Genomic DNA, 17,196 nt, shown 5'->3' on the forward strand with positions numbered 1-17,196 from the left:
CCATATCCCTCAGACCCCACCTACTGCCCGTATCCCTCAGATCCCACCTACTCCCCGTATCCCTCAGACGCCACCTACTCCCGTATCCCTCAGACCCCACCTACTCCCGTATCCCTCAGACCCCATCTTCTGCCCGTATCCCTCACACCCCACCTACTGCCCGTATCCCTCAGACCCCACCTACTGCCCGTATCCCTCAGACCCCACCTACTCCCCGTATCCCTCAGACCCCACCTGCTGCCCGTATCCCTCAGACCCCACCTACTCCCCGTATCCCTCAGACCCCACAAACTCCCCATATCCCTCAGACCCCACCTACTCCCCATATCCCTCAGACCCCACCTACTCCCCATATCCCTCAGACCCCACCTACTCCCCATATCCCTCAGACCCCACCTACTCCCCGTATCCCTCAGACCCCACCTACTGCCCGTATCCCTCAGACCCCACCCACTCCCCGTACCCCTCAGACCCCACCTACTCTCCATATCCCTCAGACACCACCTACTTCCCATATCCCTCAAACCCCACCTCCTCCCCATATCACTCAGACCCCACCTACTGCCCGTATCCCTCAGACCCCACCTACTCCCGTATCCCTCAGACCCCACCTACTGCCCGTATCCCTCAGACCCCACCTACTCCCCGTATCCCTCAGACCCCACCTACTGCCCGTATCCCTCAGACCCCACCTACTCCCGTATCCCTCAGACCCCACCTACTCCCCATATCCCTCAGACCCCACCTACTCCCCATATCCCTCAGACCCCACCTACTGCCCATATCCCTCAGACCCCACCTACTGCCCATATCCCTCAGACCCCACCTACTCCCCATATCCCTCAGACCCCACCTACTCTCCATATCCCTCAGACCCCACCTGCTCCACATATCCCTCAGACCCCACCTACTCCCCATATCCCTCAGACCCCACCTACTCCCCGTATCCCTCAGACCCCACCTACTCCCCATATCCCTCAGACCCCACCTACTGCCCGTATCCCTCAGACCCCACCTACTCCCCGTATCCCTCAGACCCCACCTACTCCCCATATCCCTCAGACCCCACCTACTCCCCATATCCCTCAGACCCCACCTACTGCCCGTATCCCTCAGACCCCACCTACTGCCCCGTACCCCTCAGACCCCACCTACTGCCCGTATCCCCTCAGACCCCACCTACTGCCCGTACCCCTCAGACCCCACCTACTGCCCGTATCCCTCAGACCCCACCTACTCCCCATATCCCTCAGACCCCACCTACTCCCCATATCCCTCAGACCCCACCTACTGCCCGTATCCCTCAGACCCCACCTACTGCCCGTACCCCTCAGACCCCACCTACTGCCCGTACCCCTCAGACCCCACCTACTGCCCGTATCCCTCAGAGCCCACCTCCTGCCCGTACCCCTCAGACCCCACCTACTGCCCGTATCCCTCAATGTCCACCCACTGCCCGTACCCCTCAGACCCCACCTACTGCCCGTATCCCTCAGACCCCACCTACTGCCCGTACCCCTCAGACCCCACCTACTGCCCGTACCCCTCAGACCCCACCTACTGCCCGTATCCCTCAGACCCCACCTACTGCCCGTATCCCTCAGACCCCACCTACTGCCCGTACCCCTCAGACCCCACCTACTCCCGTATCCCTCAGACCCCACCTACTCCCGTATCCCTCAGACCCCACCTACTCTCCGTGTCCCTCAGACCCCACCTACTGCCCGTATCCCTCAGACCCCACCTACTCCCCATATCCCTCAGACCCCACCTACTGCCCGTATCCCTCAGACCCCACCTACTCACCTTATCCCTCAGACCCCATCTACTCCCCATATCCCTCAGACCCCACCTACTCACCATATCCCTCAGACCCCATCTACTCCCCATATCCTTCAGACCCCACCTACTCACCATATCCCTCAGACCCCATCTACTCCCCATATCCTTCAGACCCCACCTACTCACCATATCCCTCAGACCCCACCTACTCACCATATCCCTCAGACCCCATCTACTCGCCATATCCCTCAGACCCCACCTACTCCCCATATCCCTCAGACCCCACCTACTCCCATATCCCTCAGACCCCACCTACTGCCCCGTATCCCTCAGACCCCACCTACTGCCCGTATCCCTCAGACCCCACCTACTGCCCGTATCCCTCAGACCCCACCTACTCCCCTATCCCTCAGACCCCACCTACTCCCCATATCCCTCAGACCCCACCTACTCCCGTATCCCTCAGACCCCACCTACTCCCCATATCCCTCAGACCCCACCTACTCCCCATATCCCTCAGACCCCACCTACTCCCCATATCCCTCAGACCCCACCTACTCCCCATATCCCTCAGACCCCACCTACTCCCCATATCCCTCAGACCCCACCTACTCCCATATCCCTCAGACCCCACCTACTCCCCGTATCCCTCAGACCCCACCTACTCCCCATATCCCTCAGACCCCACCTACTCCCCATATCCCTCAGACCCCACCTACTCCCATATCCCTCAGACCCCACCTACTCCCCATATCCCTCAGACCCCACCTACTCCCCATATCCCTCAATCTCCACCTACTCCCCATGTCCCTAAGGTCCCAAGCACTCCCCATGTCCCTCGATGCCCCAGGCGTGACTGGGTGCAATACTCCTACTACATCCTGGCATGTGGTAATTACACTCTGGATGACCCTGGCAAAACAGATCCCACCTTGAGAGCATTTCCCTGCAGTTCATCGATGATGCCGCGAATGGTGTTCAGGAGGAAGAGCCAGGAGTTGATCAGGTAGATCCTGTCCATCGCTACGACGATGATACTGTACCAGCGCTGAAACCCTCGTGCCAGGCTGTCCTTGATGAAAAACGTGTGGCTGAACACAAAGCCATGCTGTTCGTCACCAAAGAAAATGGGGCCCTCTCGACCAGGACACACCTGCAGGTGAGGGGCGAGAGGGAGGTCACACATGGAACATTGACTGAATTTTAAAATTCAAATCTCCCAGGGACTCTCAAACGCACTACCTCCCCATATCCCTCAATCCCCTCCTACCCACCTCCCCATATCCCTCAAGAGGAGGAGTTGGGGATTGAGGGATATGGAGGGAAGGTGGGGAGGGGATTGAGGGATATGGGGAGAAGGTGGAGAGGAGGGGATTGAGGTATATGGGGAGAATGTGGGTAGATGGGGATTAAAGGTTGATGGGAGAAGGTGGGTAGTTGGGATTCAGGGATATGGGGAGAAGGTGGGGAGGAGGGGATTCAGGGATATGGAGGGAAGGTGGGGAGGAGGGGATTGAGGGATATGGGGAGAAGGCGGGGAGGGGATTGAGGGATATGGGGAGAGGTGGGTAGGAGAGGATTGAGGGGTACAGGGGGAAGGTGGGTAGGAGGGGATTGAGGGGTACGGGGAGAAGGAGGGTAGGAGGGGATTGAGGGATACGGGGAGAAGGGGGGTAGGAGGGGATTCATGGGTACGGGGAGAAGGTGGGGAGGAGGGGTACGGGGAGAAGGTGGGGAGGAGGGGATTGAGGGATACGGGGAGAAGGGTTGGTTGGAGGGGATTGAGGGGTACGGGGAGAAGGTGGGGAGGAGGGGATTGAGGGGTACGGGGAGAAAGCGGGTAGGAGGGGATTGAGGGATATTGAGGGAAGGTGGGGAGGAGGGGATTGAGGGATATGGGGAGATGGTGGGGGGAGGAGGGGATTGAGGGATACAGGGAGAAGGTGGGGAGGACGGGAGTGAGGGATACAGGGAGAAGGGGGGTAGGAGGGGATTGAGGGGTACAGGGAGAAGGTGGGTAGGAGGGGATGGAGTGGTACGGGGAGAAGGTGGAGAGGAGGGGATTGAGGGATATGGGGAGAAGGTGGGTAGGAGGGGATTGAGGGGTACGGGGAGAAGGTGGAGAGGAGGGGATTGAGGGATGTAGGGAGAACAAAGAACAAAGAAAATTACAGCACAGGAACAGGCCCTTCGGCCCTCCCAGCCTGTGTCGATCCAGATTCTTTATCTAAACCTGTCTCCTATTTTCCAAGGTCTACTTCCCTCTGTTGCCGCCCTTTCATATACCTGTCCAGGTGCATCTCAAATGATGCTATCGTGCCCGCCTCTACCACCTCCGCTGGTAAAGCGTTCCAGGCACCCACCACCCTCTGCGTAAAAAAACTTTCCACGCACATCTCCCTTAAACTTTCCCCCTCTCACCTTGAAATCATGACCCCTTGTAACTGACACCCCCACTCTTTGGAAAAGCTTGTTGCTATCCACCCTGTCCATACCTCTCATAATTTTGTAGACCTCAATCAGGTCTCCTCTCAACCTCCGTCTTTCCAATGAAAACAATCCTAATCTACTCAACCTTTCTTCATAGCTAGCACCCTCCATACCAGGCAACATCCTGGTGAACCTCCTCTGCACCCTCTCCAAAGCATCCACATCCTTCTGGTAATGTGGCGACCAGAACTGCACGCAGTATTCCAAATGTGGCCGAACCAAAGTCCTATACAATTGTAACATGACCTGCCAACTCAATACCCCTTCCGATGAAGGCAAGCATGCTGTATGCCTTCTTGACCACTCTATCCACCTGCGTTGCCACCTTCAGGGTACAATGGACCTGAACTCCCAGATCTCTCTGTACATCAATTTTCCCCAGGACCCTTCCATTGACCATATACTCCGCTCTTGAATTTGATCTTCCAAAATGCATCACCTCGCATTTGCCTGGAATGAACGCCATCTGACATTTCTCTGCCCAACTCTCCAATCTTGGTATATTTTGTTGTATTCTCTGACAGTCCTCCTCGCTATCTGCAACTCCACCAATCTTGGTATCATCTGCAAACTTGCTAATCAGACCACCTATACCTTCCTCCAGGTCATTTATGTAGATCACAAACAACAGTGGTCCGAGCACGGATCCCTGTGGAACACCACTAGTCACCCTTCTGCATTTTGAGACACTCCCTTCCACCACTACTCTCTGTCTCCTGTTACCCAGCCAGTTCTTTATCCATCTAGTTGGTACACACTGAACACCATACGACTTCACTTTTTCCAACAACCTGCCATGGGAAACCTTATCAAACGCCTTACTAAAGTCCATGTATACGACATCTACAGCCCTTCCCTCATCAATTAACTTTGTCACTTCCTCAAAGAATTAGAACATAGAACATTACAGCGCAGTACAGGCCCTTCGGCCCTCGATGTTGCGCCGACCTGTGAAGCCATCTGAAGCCTATCTGACCTACACTATTCCATTTTCATCCATATGTCTCTCCAGCGACCACTTAAATGCCCTTAAAGTTGGCGAGTCTACTACTGTTGCAGGCAGGGTGTTCCACACCCCTACTACTCTCTGAGTAAAGAAACTGCCTCTGGCATCTGTCCTATATCTACCACCCCTCAATTTAAAGCTATGTCCCCTCGTGTTGGTTATCACCATCCGAGGAAAGAGACTCTCACTGTCTACCCTATCTAACCCACTGACTATCTTATATGTCTCTATTAAGTCACCTCTCAGCCTTCTCTTCTCTAATGAAAACAACCTCAAGTCCCTGAGCCTTTCCTCGTAAGACCTTCCCTCCATACCAGGCAACATCCTAGTAAATCTCCTCTGAACCCTTTCCAAAGCTTCCACATCCTTCCTATAATGTGGTGACCAGAACTGCACGCAGTACTCCAGGTGCGGCCGCACCAGAGTTTTGTACAGCTGCAGCATGACCTCGTGGCTCCGAAACTCAATCCACCTACTGATAAAGGCTAGCACACCATATGCCTTCTTAACAGCCCTATTAACCTGGGTGGCAACTTTCAGGGATTTATGTACCTGGATGCCGAGATCTCTCTGTTCATCTACATTACCAAGAATCTTGCCATTAGCCCAGTACTCTGTATTCCTGTTACTCCTTCCAAAGTGAACCACCTCACACTATTCCGCATTAAACTCCATCTGCCACCTCTCAGCCCAGCTCTGCAGCTTATCTATGTCCCTCTGTATCCTATAACATCCTTCAGCACTATCCACAACTCCACCGACCTTCGTGTCATCTGCAAATTTACTAACCCATCCTTCTACACCCTCTTCCAGGTCATTTATAAAAATGACAAACAGCAGTGGCCCCAAAACAGATCCTTGCGGTACACCACTAGTAACTGAACTCCAGGATGAACATTTTCCATCAACCACCACCCTCTGTCTTCTTTCACCTAGCCAATTACTGATCCAAACCGCTAAATCACCTACAATCCCATACTTCTGTATTTTCTGCAATAGCCTACCATGGGGAACCTTATCAAACGCCTTACTGAAATCCATATACACCACATCAACCGCTTTACCCTCATCCACCTATTTGGTCACATTCTCAAAAAACTCAATAAGGTTTGTGAGGCATGACCTACCCTTCACAAAACTGTGTTGACTATCGCTAATCAACTTGTTCTTTTCAAGATGATTATAAACCCTATCTCTTATAACCTTTTCCAACATTTTACCCACAACCGAAGTAAGGCTCACAGGTCTATAATTACCAGGGTTGTCTCTACTCCCCTTCTTGAACAAGGGGACAACATTTGCTATCCTCCAATCTTCCGGCACTATTCCTGTCGACAAAGATGACATAAAGATCAAGGACAAAGGCTCTGCAATCTCCTCCCTGGCTTCCCAGAGAATCCTAGGATAAATCCCATCTGGCCCAGGGGACTTATCTATTTTTACACTTTCCAAAATTGCTAAAACCTCCTCCTTGTGAACCTCAATTCCATCTAGCCTGGTCGACTGAACCTGAGTATTCTCCTTGACAACATTGTCTTTCTCTAGTGTAAACACTGATGAAAAATATCCATTTAACGCTTCCCCTATCTCCTCTGATTCCACACACAACTTTCCACTACTATCCTTGATTGGCCCTAATCTTACTCTAGTCATTCTTTTGTTCCTGATATACCTATAGAAAGCCTTAGGGTTTTCCTTGATCCTATCTGCCAATGACTTTTCGTGTCCTCTCCTCGCTCTTCTTAACTCTCCCTTTAGTTCCTTCCTGGCTAACTTGTAACTCTCAAGTGCCCTAACTGAGCCTTCATGTCTCATCCTAACATAAGCCTTCTTCTTCCTCTTGACAAGTGCTTCAACTTCCTTAGTAAACCACGGTTCCCTTGCTCGACAACTTCCTCCCTGCCTGACAGGTACATACTTATCAAGGACACGCAGTAGCTGTTCCGTGAAAAAGCTCCACATTTCGATTGTACCCATCCCTTGCAGTTTCCTTCCCCATCCTATACATCCTCAATCTTGCCAAATAGCGTCATAATTGCCTTTCCCCCAGCTCTAATTCTTGCCTTGTGGTATGTACCTATCCCTGCCCATTGCTAAAGTAAACATAACCGAATTGTGATCACTATCACCAAAGTACTCACCTACATCTAAATCTAACACCTGGCCGGGTTCATTACCAAGTACCAAATCCAATGTGGCCTCGCCCCTTGTTGGCCTGTCTACATACTGTGTCAGAAAACCCTCCTGCACACACAGCACAAAAACTGACCCATCTTTATTAGGTTTGTAAGACATGACCTTCCCTGCACAAAACCATGCTGCCTATCACTGATAAGTCTATTTTCTTCCAGGTGTGAATAGATCCTATCCCTCAGTATCTTGTCCAACAGTTTGCCTACCACTGACGTCAAGCTCACAGGTCTGTAATTCCCTGGATTTTCCCTACTATCCTTCTTAAACAAAGGGACAACATTAGCAATTCTCCAGTCCTCCGAGACCTCACCCGTGCTCAAGGATGCTGCAAAGATATCTGTTAAAGCCCCAGCTATTTCGACCCTCACTTCCCTCAGTAACCTGGGATAGATCCCATCCAGTCCTGGGGACTTGTCCACCTTAATGTCTTTTAGAATACCCAAAACTTCCCCCGTCCGTATGACAACTTAACCGAGAGTATTTAAACATCCATCCCTAGCCTCAACATCCGTCTTGTCCCTCTCCTTTGTGAATACCGATGCAAAGTACTCATTAAGAATCTCACCCATTTCCTCTGAGTCCACGCATAAATCTCCTCTTTTGTCTTTGATTGGGCCAATCCTTTCTCTAGTTACCCTCTTGCTCCTTACATACGAATAAAAGGCTTTGGGATTTACCTTAAACCTGTCAGCCAAAGACCCCTTTTAGCCCTCTTTATTGCGCGTTTGAGATTCGTCCTACGTTCCCGATATTCCTCCAAAGCTTCATCAGTTTTGAGTCGCCTCGATCCTATGTATGCTTCCTTTTTCATCTTAGCTAGTCTCACAATTTCACCCGTCATCCATGGTTCCCTAATCTTGCCAATTCTATCTTTCATTTTCACAGGAACATGTCTGTCCTGCACTCTAATCAACCTTTCCTTAAAAGACTCCCACATTTCAAATGTAGATTTACCCTTAAACAGCTGCTCCCAATCCACATTCCCTAGCCCCTGCCGAATTTTGTTATACTCTGCCTTTCCCCAATTTAGCACTCTTCCTTTCGGACCCCTCCTGTCCTTGTCCATGAGTATTCTAAAACTTACGGAATTGTGATCGCTATTCCCAAAGTAATCACCGACTGAAACATCAACCACCTGGCCGGGGATCATTCCCCAATACCAGGTCCAGTATGGCCCCTTCCCGAGTTGGACTATTTACATACTGCTCTAAAAAACTCTCCTGGATGCTCCTTACAAACTCTGCTCCATCTACGCCTCCAACACTACACGAATCCCATTCAATGTTGGGGAAGTTAAAATCTCCCATCACAACCAGCCTATTGCTCCTACATTTTTCTATAATCTGTCTGCATATTTGTACCTCTACTTCACTTTCGCTTTTGGGAGGCCTGTAGTAAAGTCCCAACAATGTTACTGCACCCTTCCTATTTCTCAGCTCCACCCATATAGCATCAGTGTTCGAATCCTCCATCGTGCCCTCCTTAATCACAGCTGTGATATCATCTCTGACGAGCAATGCAACTCCTCCACCCCTTCTACCTCCCTCTCTATCCCTCCTGAAGCATCTATACCCTGGGATATTCAGTTGCCAGTCCTGCCCTTCCCTCAACCAAGTCTCAGTAATACCAATAACATCATATTCCCAGGTACTGATCCAAGCCCTAAGTTCATCTGCCTTACCTGCTACACTTTTCGCATTAAAACAAAAGCACCTCAGACCACCTGTCCCTTTGCGTTCATCATCTCGTCCCTGTCTACTCTTCCCCTGAGTCACATTGAGTTTATTATCTCGTACCTTACCGGCTTTAGTTGCTGCCTCTTCACTGACCTCTAACTTCCTAATCTGGTTCCCATCCCCCTGCCAATTAGTTTAAAACCTCCCCATCAGTGTTAGCAAAAGCACCCCCTAGGACATTGGTTCCAGTCCTGCCCAGGTGTAGACTATCCGGTTTGTAATGGTCCCACCACCCCCAGAACCGGTTCCAATGTCCCAAAAATCTGAACCCCTCCCTCCTGCACCATCTCTCAAGCCACGTATTCATTCTGACTATTCTTGAATTTCTACTCTGACTGTCCCGTGGCACTGGTAGCAATCCTGAGATTACTACCTTTCAGATACCCTTTGGGGTAGGAGGGGATTGAGGGATGTAGGGAGAAGGTGGGTAGGAGGGAATTGAGTGGTACGGGGAGAAGGTGGGTAGGAGGGGATTGAGGGATACGGGGAGAAGGTGGGTAGGAGGGGATTGAGGGGTACGGGGAGAAGGGGGTAGGAGGGGATTTAGGGGTACGGGGAGAAGGGGGGTAGGAGGGGATTTAGGGGTACGGGGAGAAGATGGGGAGGAGGGGATTGAGGGATACAGGGAGAAGGTGGGGAGGAGGGGATTGAGGGATACAGGGAGAAGGTGGGGAGGAGGGGATTGAGGGGTACGGGGAGAAGGTGGGGAGGACTGGATTGAGGGGTACGGGGAGAAGGTGGGGAGGAGGGGATTGAGGGGTACGGGGAGAAGGTGGGGAGGAGGGGATTGAGGGATACGGGGAGAAGGGGGATAGGAGGAGATTGAGGGATTCGGGGAGAAGGTGGGGGGGGAGGGGATTGAGGGGTACAGAAAGAAGGTGGGTCGGAGGGGATTGAGGGATACGGGGAGAAGGGGGTAGGGGATTTATGGGTACGGGGAGAAGGTGGGGAGGAGGGTATTGAGTGGTACGGGGAGAAGGTGGATAGGAGGGGATTGAGGGGTACAAGGAGAAGGTGGGGAGGAGGGGATTGAGGGGTACGGGGAGAAGGGGGTAGGAGGGGATTGAGGGGTACGGGGATAAGGTGGGTAGGAGGGGACTGAGGGATACGAGGAGAAGGTGGGGAGGAGGGGATTGAGGGGTACGGGGAGAAGTGGGGAGGAGGGGATTGAGGGGTACGGGGAGACGGGGGTAGGAGGGGATTGAGGGATACGGGGTACGGGGAGAAGGAGGGGGGGAGGGGATTGAGGGGTACGGGGAGAAGGGGGGTAGGAGGGGATTGAGGGATACGGGGAGAAGGAGGGGAGGAGGGGATTGAGGGGTATGGGGAGAAGGGGGTAGGAGGGGATTGAGGGATATGGGGAGAAGGGGGAGGAGGGGATTGAGGGATACGGGGAGAAGGTGGGGCAGAGGGGATTGAGGGATATGGCGGTACGGGGAGAAGGAGGGGAGGAGGGGATTGAGGGGTACGGGGAGAAGGGGGTAGGAGGGGATTGAGGGGTACGGGGAGAAGGGGGATCGGAGGGGAGAAGGGGGATCGGAGGGGATTGAGGGATACGGGGAGAAGGTGGGTAGGAAGGGATTGAGGGATAAGGGGAGAAGGTGGGTAGGAGGGGATTGAGGGGTACGGGAGAAGGGGGGTAGGAGGGGATTGAGGGGTACGGGGAGAAGGAGGGTAGGAGGGGATTGAGGGGTACAGGGAGAAGGTGGGGAGGGGATCGAGGGGTACAGGGAGAAGGGGGGTAGGAGGGGATTGAGGGGTACGGGGAGAAGGTGGGGAGGAGGGGATTGAGGGGTACGGGGAGAAGGTGGGGAGGAGGGGATTGAGGGATACGGGGAGAAGGGGGATAGGAGGGGATCGAGGGATTCGGGGAGAAGGTGGGGAGGAGGGGATTGAGGGGTACAGGGAGAAGGTGGGTAGGAGGGGATTGAGGGATACGGGGAGAAGGAGGGTAGGAGGGGATTGAGGGGTACAGGGAGAAGGTGGGGAGGGGATCGAGGGGTACAGGGAGAAGGGGGGTAGGAGGGGATTGAGGGGTACGGGGAGAAGGTGGGGAGGAGGGGATTGAGGGGTATGGGGAGAAGGTGGGGAGGAGGGGATTGAGGGATACGGGGAGAAGGGGGATAGGAGGGGATCGAGGGATTCGGGGAGAAGGTGGGGAGGAGGGGATTGAGGGATACGGGGAGAAGGTGGGTAGGAGGGGATTGAGGGATACGGGGAGAAGGTGGGGAGGAGGGGATTGAGGGGTACGGGGAGAAGTGGGGAGGAGGGTATTGAGGGGTACGGGGAGACGGGGGTAGGAGGGGATTGAGTGATACGGGGTACGGGGAGAAGGAGGGGAGGAGGGGATTGAGGGGTATGGGGAGAAGGGGGGGTAGGAGAGGATTGAGGGATATGGGGAGAAGGGGGAGGAGGGGATTGAGGGATACGGGGGTACGGGGAGAAGGAGGGGAGGAGGGGATTGAGGGGTACGGGGAGAAGGGGGGTAGGAGGGGATTGAGGGATACGGGGAGAAGGGGGAGGAGGGGATTGAGGGATACGGGGAGAAGATGGGGAGGAGGGGATTGAGGGATACGGGGAGAAGGGGGTAGGAGGGGATTGAGGGATACGGGGAGAAGGGGGAGGAGGGGATTGAGGGATACGGGGAGAAGATGGGGAGGAGGGGATTGAGGGATACGGGGAGAAGGGGGTAGGAGGGAATTGAGGGATACGGGGAGAAGGTGGGTAGGAGGGGATTGAGGGATACGGGGAGAAGGGGGTAGGAGGGGATTGAGGGGTACGGGAGAAGGTGGGGAGGAGGGGATTGAGGGGTACAGGGAGAAGGGGGTAGGAGGGGATTGAGGGGTACGGGGAGAAGGGGGTAGGAGGGGATTGAGGGGTACGGGGAGAAGCTGGGTAGGAGGGGATTGAGGGGTACGGGGAGAAGGGGGGTAAGAGGGGATTGAGGGGTACAGGGAGAAGGTGGGGAGGGGATTGAGCGGTACGGGAGAAGGGGGATCGGAGGGGATTGAGGGATACGGGGAGAAGGTGGGTAGGAGGGGATTGAGGGATACGGGGAGAAGGTGGGGAGGAGGGGATTGAGGGATACGGGGAGAAGGGGGTAGGAGGGGATTGATGGGTACAGGGAGAAGGTGGGGAAGGGATTGAGGGGTACAGGGAGAAGGTGGGTAGGAGGGGATTGAGGGGTACGGGGAGAAGGTGGGGAGGAGGGGATTGAGGGGTACAGGGAGAAGGGGGGTAGGAGGGGATTGAGGGGTACGGGGAGAAAGGGGATCGGAGGGGATTGAGGGATACGGGGAGAAGGGGGTAGGAGGGGATTGATGGGTACAGGGAGAAGGTGGGTAGGGGATTGATGGGTACAGGGAGAAGCTGGGTAGGGGATTGATGGGTATGGGTGGGAAGGGGGGCAGTTGGCACTGAGGGACGAGGCAAAAAACTCACCTCACAGCTGAGACTCCGTACACAGGCCTGCCTCACAATGCTGAACAGCTGTGGGTGACCTGGATGTTGGTGACTCACATACTCAATTGAAGCCTCTTTGTCCAAGCTGATGTAACCAGGATGTCCAATTGAAAATGATCGGCAGCCCTAAGGAGACAAGATCAAGAGAGAAAGATCAGAGACACCAGTCAGTGTCCAGATATCCCATTGAGAGAGTAAGAAGACTTACGACACCAGGTTAAAGTGCAACAGGTTTGTTTCAAACACGAGCTTTCGGAGCACAGCTCCTTCCTCAGGCCATTCACCTGAGGAAGGAGCAGTGCTCCGAAAGCTCGTGTTTGAAACAAACCTGTTGGACTTTAACCTGGTGCTGTGAGACTTCTTACTGTGCTCACCCCAGTCCAACGCCGGCATCGCCGGCATCTCCACATCATGGCCCCCTGAGAGAGAGGAGACTGAGAGACACCAGTCAGTGTACAGATATCTCCCTGAGAGAGAGAGGGGACTGAGAGACACCAGTCAGTGTACAGATATCTCCCTGAGAGAGAGAGGGGACTGAGAGACACCAGTCAGTGTACAGATAGAACATAGAACAGTACAGCACAGAACAGGCCCTTCGGCCCTCAATGTTGTGCCGAGCCACGATCACCCTACTCAAACCCACGTATCCACCCGTAACCCAACAACCCCCCCTTAACCTTACTTTTATTAGGACACTACGGGCAATTTAGCATGGCCAATCCACCTAACCCGCACATCTTTGGACTGTGGGAGGAAACCGGAGCACCCGGAGGAAACCCACGCACACAGGGGGAGGACGTGCAGACTCCACACAGACAGTGACCCAGCCGGGAATCGAACCTGGGACCCTGGAGCTGTGAAGCATTTATGCTAACCACCATGCTACCCTGCTGCCCCTATCTCCCTGAAAGAGAGAGGGGACTGAGAGACACCAGTCAGTGTACAGATATCTCCCTGAGAGAGAGGGGGAACTGAGAGACACCAGTCAGTGTCCAGATATCCCCCTGAGAGGGAGAGGGGACTGAGAGACACCAGCCAGTGTACAGATATCTCCCTGAGCAAGAGGGGGGACTGAGAGACACCAGTCAGTGTACAGATATCCCCTGAGAGAGAGAGAGAGGGGACTGAGAGACACCAGTCAGTGTCCAGATATCTCCCTGAGAGAGAGGGGATTGAGAGACACCAGTCAGTGTACAGATATCTCCCTGAGAGAGAGGGGACTGAGAGACACCAGTCAGTGTACAGATATCTCCCTGAGAGAGAGGGGACTGAGAGACATCAGTCAGTGTACAGATATCCCCCTGAGAGAGAGAGGGGACTGAGAGACACCAGTCAGTGTACAGATATCTCCCTGAGAGAAAGGGGATTGAGAGACACCAGTCAGTGTACAGATATCTCCCTGAGAGAGAGGGGACTGAGAGACACCAGTCAGTGTACAGATATCTCCCTGAGAGAGAGAGGGGATTGAGAGACACCAGTCAGTGTACAGATATCTCCCTGAGAGAGAGGGGACTGAGAGACACCAGTCAGTGTACAGATATCTCCCTGAGAGAGAGGGGACTGAGAGACACCAGTCAGTGTACAGATATCTCCCTGAGAGAGAGAGGGGATTGAGAGACACCAGTCAGTGTACAGATATCTCCCTGAGAGAGTGGGGGGACTGAGGTGTTTCGTGGAGGTATTTGAACAGGAGAATAAGAATCGTAGGGGCTGGAGGAAGTTAAAGAGATCAGGAAGAGAGGGGGGGGAGGGTGACAAAGGGGTTTGAACAGGAGGGGAACGCACTGTGTTGTTCTCTGATTTGCCTTACCTGGCTTGCTAACGAACAAAAGTAATTCATAGCACAACTCAATAAGATTCATACGCATTCCTAAAGTACAAGGTTACTATATTAAACTGTGCTATCTCTAACAATAGAACTCTCAAATACACAACTGATGTCTCTCTCATGACTACGCAGATAACTAGAAGTCATTGATGTATACACAACTGTTCTGTGGTTGCCTTTAGTGGCAAGAAGCATTATCATTAACTTTTTAACTCTTTAACATCCCAGTCTATATAGATATCCTGACACCCACCTCGCACATGTCAGCCTTCTTGGGACCTGGACTGCCCAAGTCCTCGCTGTTGCCCTCAAAGGGGCTTCGGGCACGAACGCGATTGCCCATCTGGATGCCACCTTCTTCGTCATCGCCTGGCCCTTGGCCCTCGATCTCAGGCCCGAGCCGCTGTTGAGGCACCGGTGAGTGAAGGGCCTGTGTGCAGAAGAGGGTCCGGGGCCCGTGGAGTTCACAGAAGTGACACAAGGCAACGATGGCATTCATACTGCAGAAATATACCCTCCTCAGACAGGGGTAAGGGAGGCAAAAAAGATCTTGAAAACCTGCCAAAAACGTCAGCAAAGCCCTGGAGTAAAGAAAATAAATAGCCAGGATTAGAGAATTGGAGGAGGCCCATTCAGCCCCTCTCCTCAAGTCTTTTACACAGGAACAGGAGGAGGCCCATTTAGCCCCTCTCCTTGATCCTGTTACACAGGAACAGGAGGAGGCCCATTCAGCCCCTCTCCTTGATCCTGTTACACAGGAACAGGAGGAGGCCCATTCAGCCCCTCTCCTTGATCCTGTTACACAGGAACAGAAGGAGGCCCGTTTAAGCTATGCTGCCCTCTCTCCAAAGCCCAGCCCTCCACAGAACTGCCTGACAGATGGCCAGTAGAAATTCATTCATTTCAGGGTGGCAGGTTGCACAGTGGTTAGCACCTCTGCATCACAGCACTGAGGACCCGGGTTCAAATCCCGGCCCTGGGTCACTGTCCGTGTGGAGTTTGCACATTCTCCCGGTGTCTGCGTGGGTTTCACCCCCACAACCCAACGTTGTGCAGGTTAGATGGATTGGCCACGCTAAATTGCCGCTTCATTGAAAAAAAATGATTGGGTACTGTAAATTTATTAAAACCAAAGAAATTCATTCATTTGAACCGTGGGTACGAATCAGGTTGGAGGCTGAAATCCTCTGGACAGTAGCGGCCCTCCCGACTCCGAAAGCCTGCCCACCAGCTTCTTTTAAAAATTCATTTCTGTGGTTTTGGCATTGCTGGCGAGCCCAGTATTTGTTGCCCCTGGAGAAGGTGGTGAGCTGGGCCGCTGCAGTCCCTGTGGTGTAGGTATACCCACCGTGCTGTTAGGGATGGACTTCCAGGATTCTGACCCAGCGCCAGTGAAGAAACGGCAGATATATTTCCAAATCAGGGAGGTGAGACACACACACAGACACAGAGAGAGACACACACACATAGGCAGAGAGACAGAGACGTACACACACACAAACACACACACACACACAGAATCGAGCGAAATGGATATGTTTAGGGAAGGTATTTCAAAGCAGAGTCCCCCACCTACCCACACAGCCAATGACAGAGGGAGGTGTGCCAATTTGCAAGAGCCCAATGGCTGGTGAGCACCATCTGGGCAATTTGACTGTGTGGGGCATCACCCTGGCGCACTCACACACCTCAAGCAGCCCCCACCCCGGCAGAGAGACAGGCACAACCAACCCCCCCCCCCCCCCCCCAACAAAACGATGTGTGCACATGTAATCGATTTCTGTCTCACACCCTTCACGTCCGGGTGCTGAGGCAAGAATGGCAGCTGAGGGTGATGGGAGAGAAATTCACCAACCTGAGATGTACCGGGTGGGGGTCCAATGGGAGATGGTTTCCTTGTTGGTAACTGGAGATGTGTGGGTGTCATCTAGTGGCATCCTGTAGGTGAGCCTCCCGCACCCTGTGGGTGAGCCTCCCGCACCCTGTGGGGCACCCTGTGGGTGAGCTTCCCGCACCCTATGGGTGAGCCTCCCGCACCCTGTGGGGCACCCTATGGGTGAGCCTCCCGCACTCTGGGCGCTGCAGTCGCTCCCGGGCCCGCGGCTACAATGTTGCCGTTTCGGCCATTGTGAAATTGACACAGAATCGGGAAAGTCCACCCGGGGGGGGAACCGATTGAAACTCAAATTTCAATCCATCCCCCCTCCCCCCCCAGAGAAAAGGAAACTTTCCATCCGCTGGAATCGTAGATAAATTCGACATAGCCTCTCAGGGAGCGAGGTAGAGGAGACTGGGGGCTGAGGGGAGGACAATGAGACATTGAGGAGACACACACACCCCTCGACTGGAGCGAGAGGTGGCAGCTTCCAAACAGGACTCCAGCTTCCTGGATTGTACCAATTCCTCAAGTGGCTGAGGAGGGGGGGGGGGGGGGGGGTTGTGGAGGGAAAGGAATCCCCCCGGAAATCACTGGGGTTGGACTATCCCGTAGTAATTTAATGCTGTTAACATTGCATCCTGGGGGAGGGCGGAGAAGGGAGGTGGAGGTGAGGGGCGATAAACTCACTGCAACTGTGCAGAACGTAGAATTGATCTGGGTAATGTACAAATATAGACCAGGTGCACATTTGTAAACCAACAGCAGTAGGATTCACATTTCCTGACAGCCCCCCCCCCCCGCCCCCCACCTCCCCAACAAA

The 17,196-nt window shown here is 53.6% G+C and overlaps 1 protein-coding gene across 2 annotated transcripts; it reads right to left on the reverse strand.

Annotated features, from left to right (window-relative positions):
- Nucleotides 1–2,662: 2,662 nt before the first annotated feature.
- flcn (folliculin) lies at nucleotides 2,663–16,813 on the reverse strand. Of its 2 annotated transcripts, none has more exons than XM_038785091.1 (4): nucleotides 16,729–16,813; nucleotides 14,751–15,078; nucleotides 12,649–12,795; nucleotides 2,663–2,935 (listed from the first exon to the last, which is right to left on the reverse strand). In XM_038785091.1, exons 2-4 carry the CDS (start codon nucleotides 14,994–14,996, stop codon nucleotides 2,678–2,680), a joined length of 651 nt encoding a protein of 216 aa, XP_038641019.1. In that variant the 5' UTR covers nucleotides 14,997–15,078; nucleotides 16,729–16,813; the 3' UTR covers nucleotides 2,663–2,677. The 2 variants fall into 2 exon arrangements, with proteins under 2 accessions (XP_038641019.1, XP_038641020.1); XM_038785092.1 differs by lacking the exon at nucleotides 16,729–16,813 and adding an exon at nucleotides 16,353–16,632.
- Between the last annotated feature and the right edge of the window lie 383 nt (nucleotides 16,814–17,196).

The sequence above is a fragment of the Scyliorhinus canicula genome, chromosome 25, assembly GCF_902713615.1.
Source record: "Scyliorhinus canicula chromosome 25, sScyCan1.1, whole genome shotgun sequence".
In the NCBI taxonomy this organism is placed as follows: domain Eukaryota; kingdom Metazoa; phylum Chordata; class Chondrichthyes; order Carcharhiniformes; family Scyliorhinidae; genus Scyliorhinus; species Scyliorhinus canicula.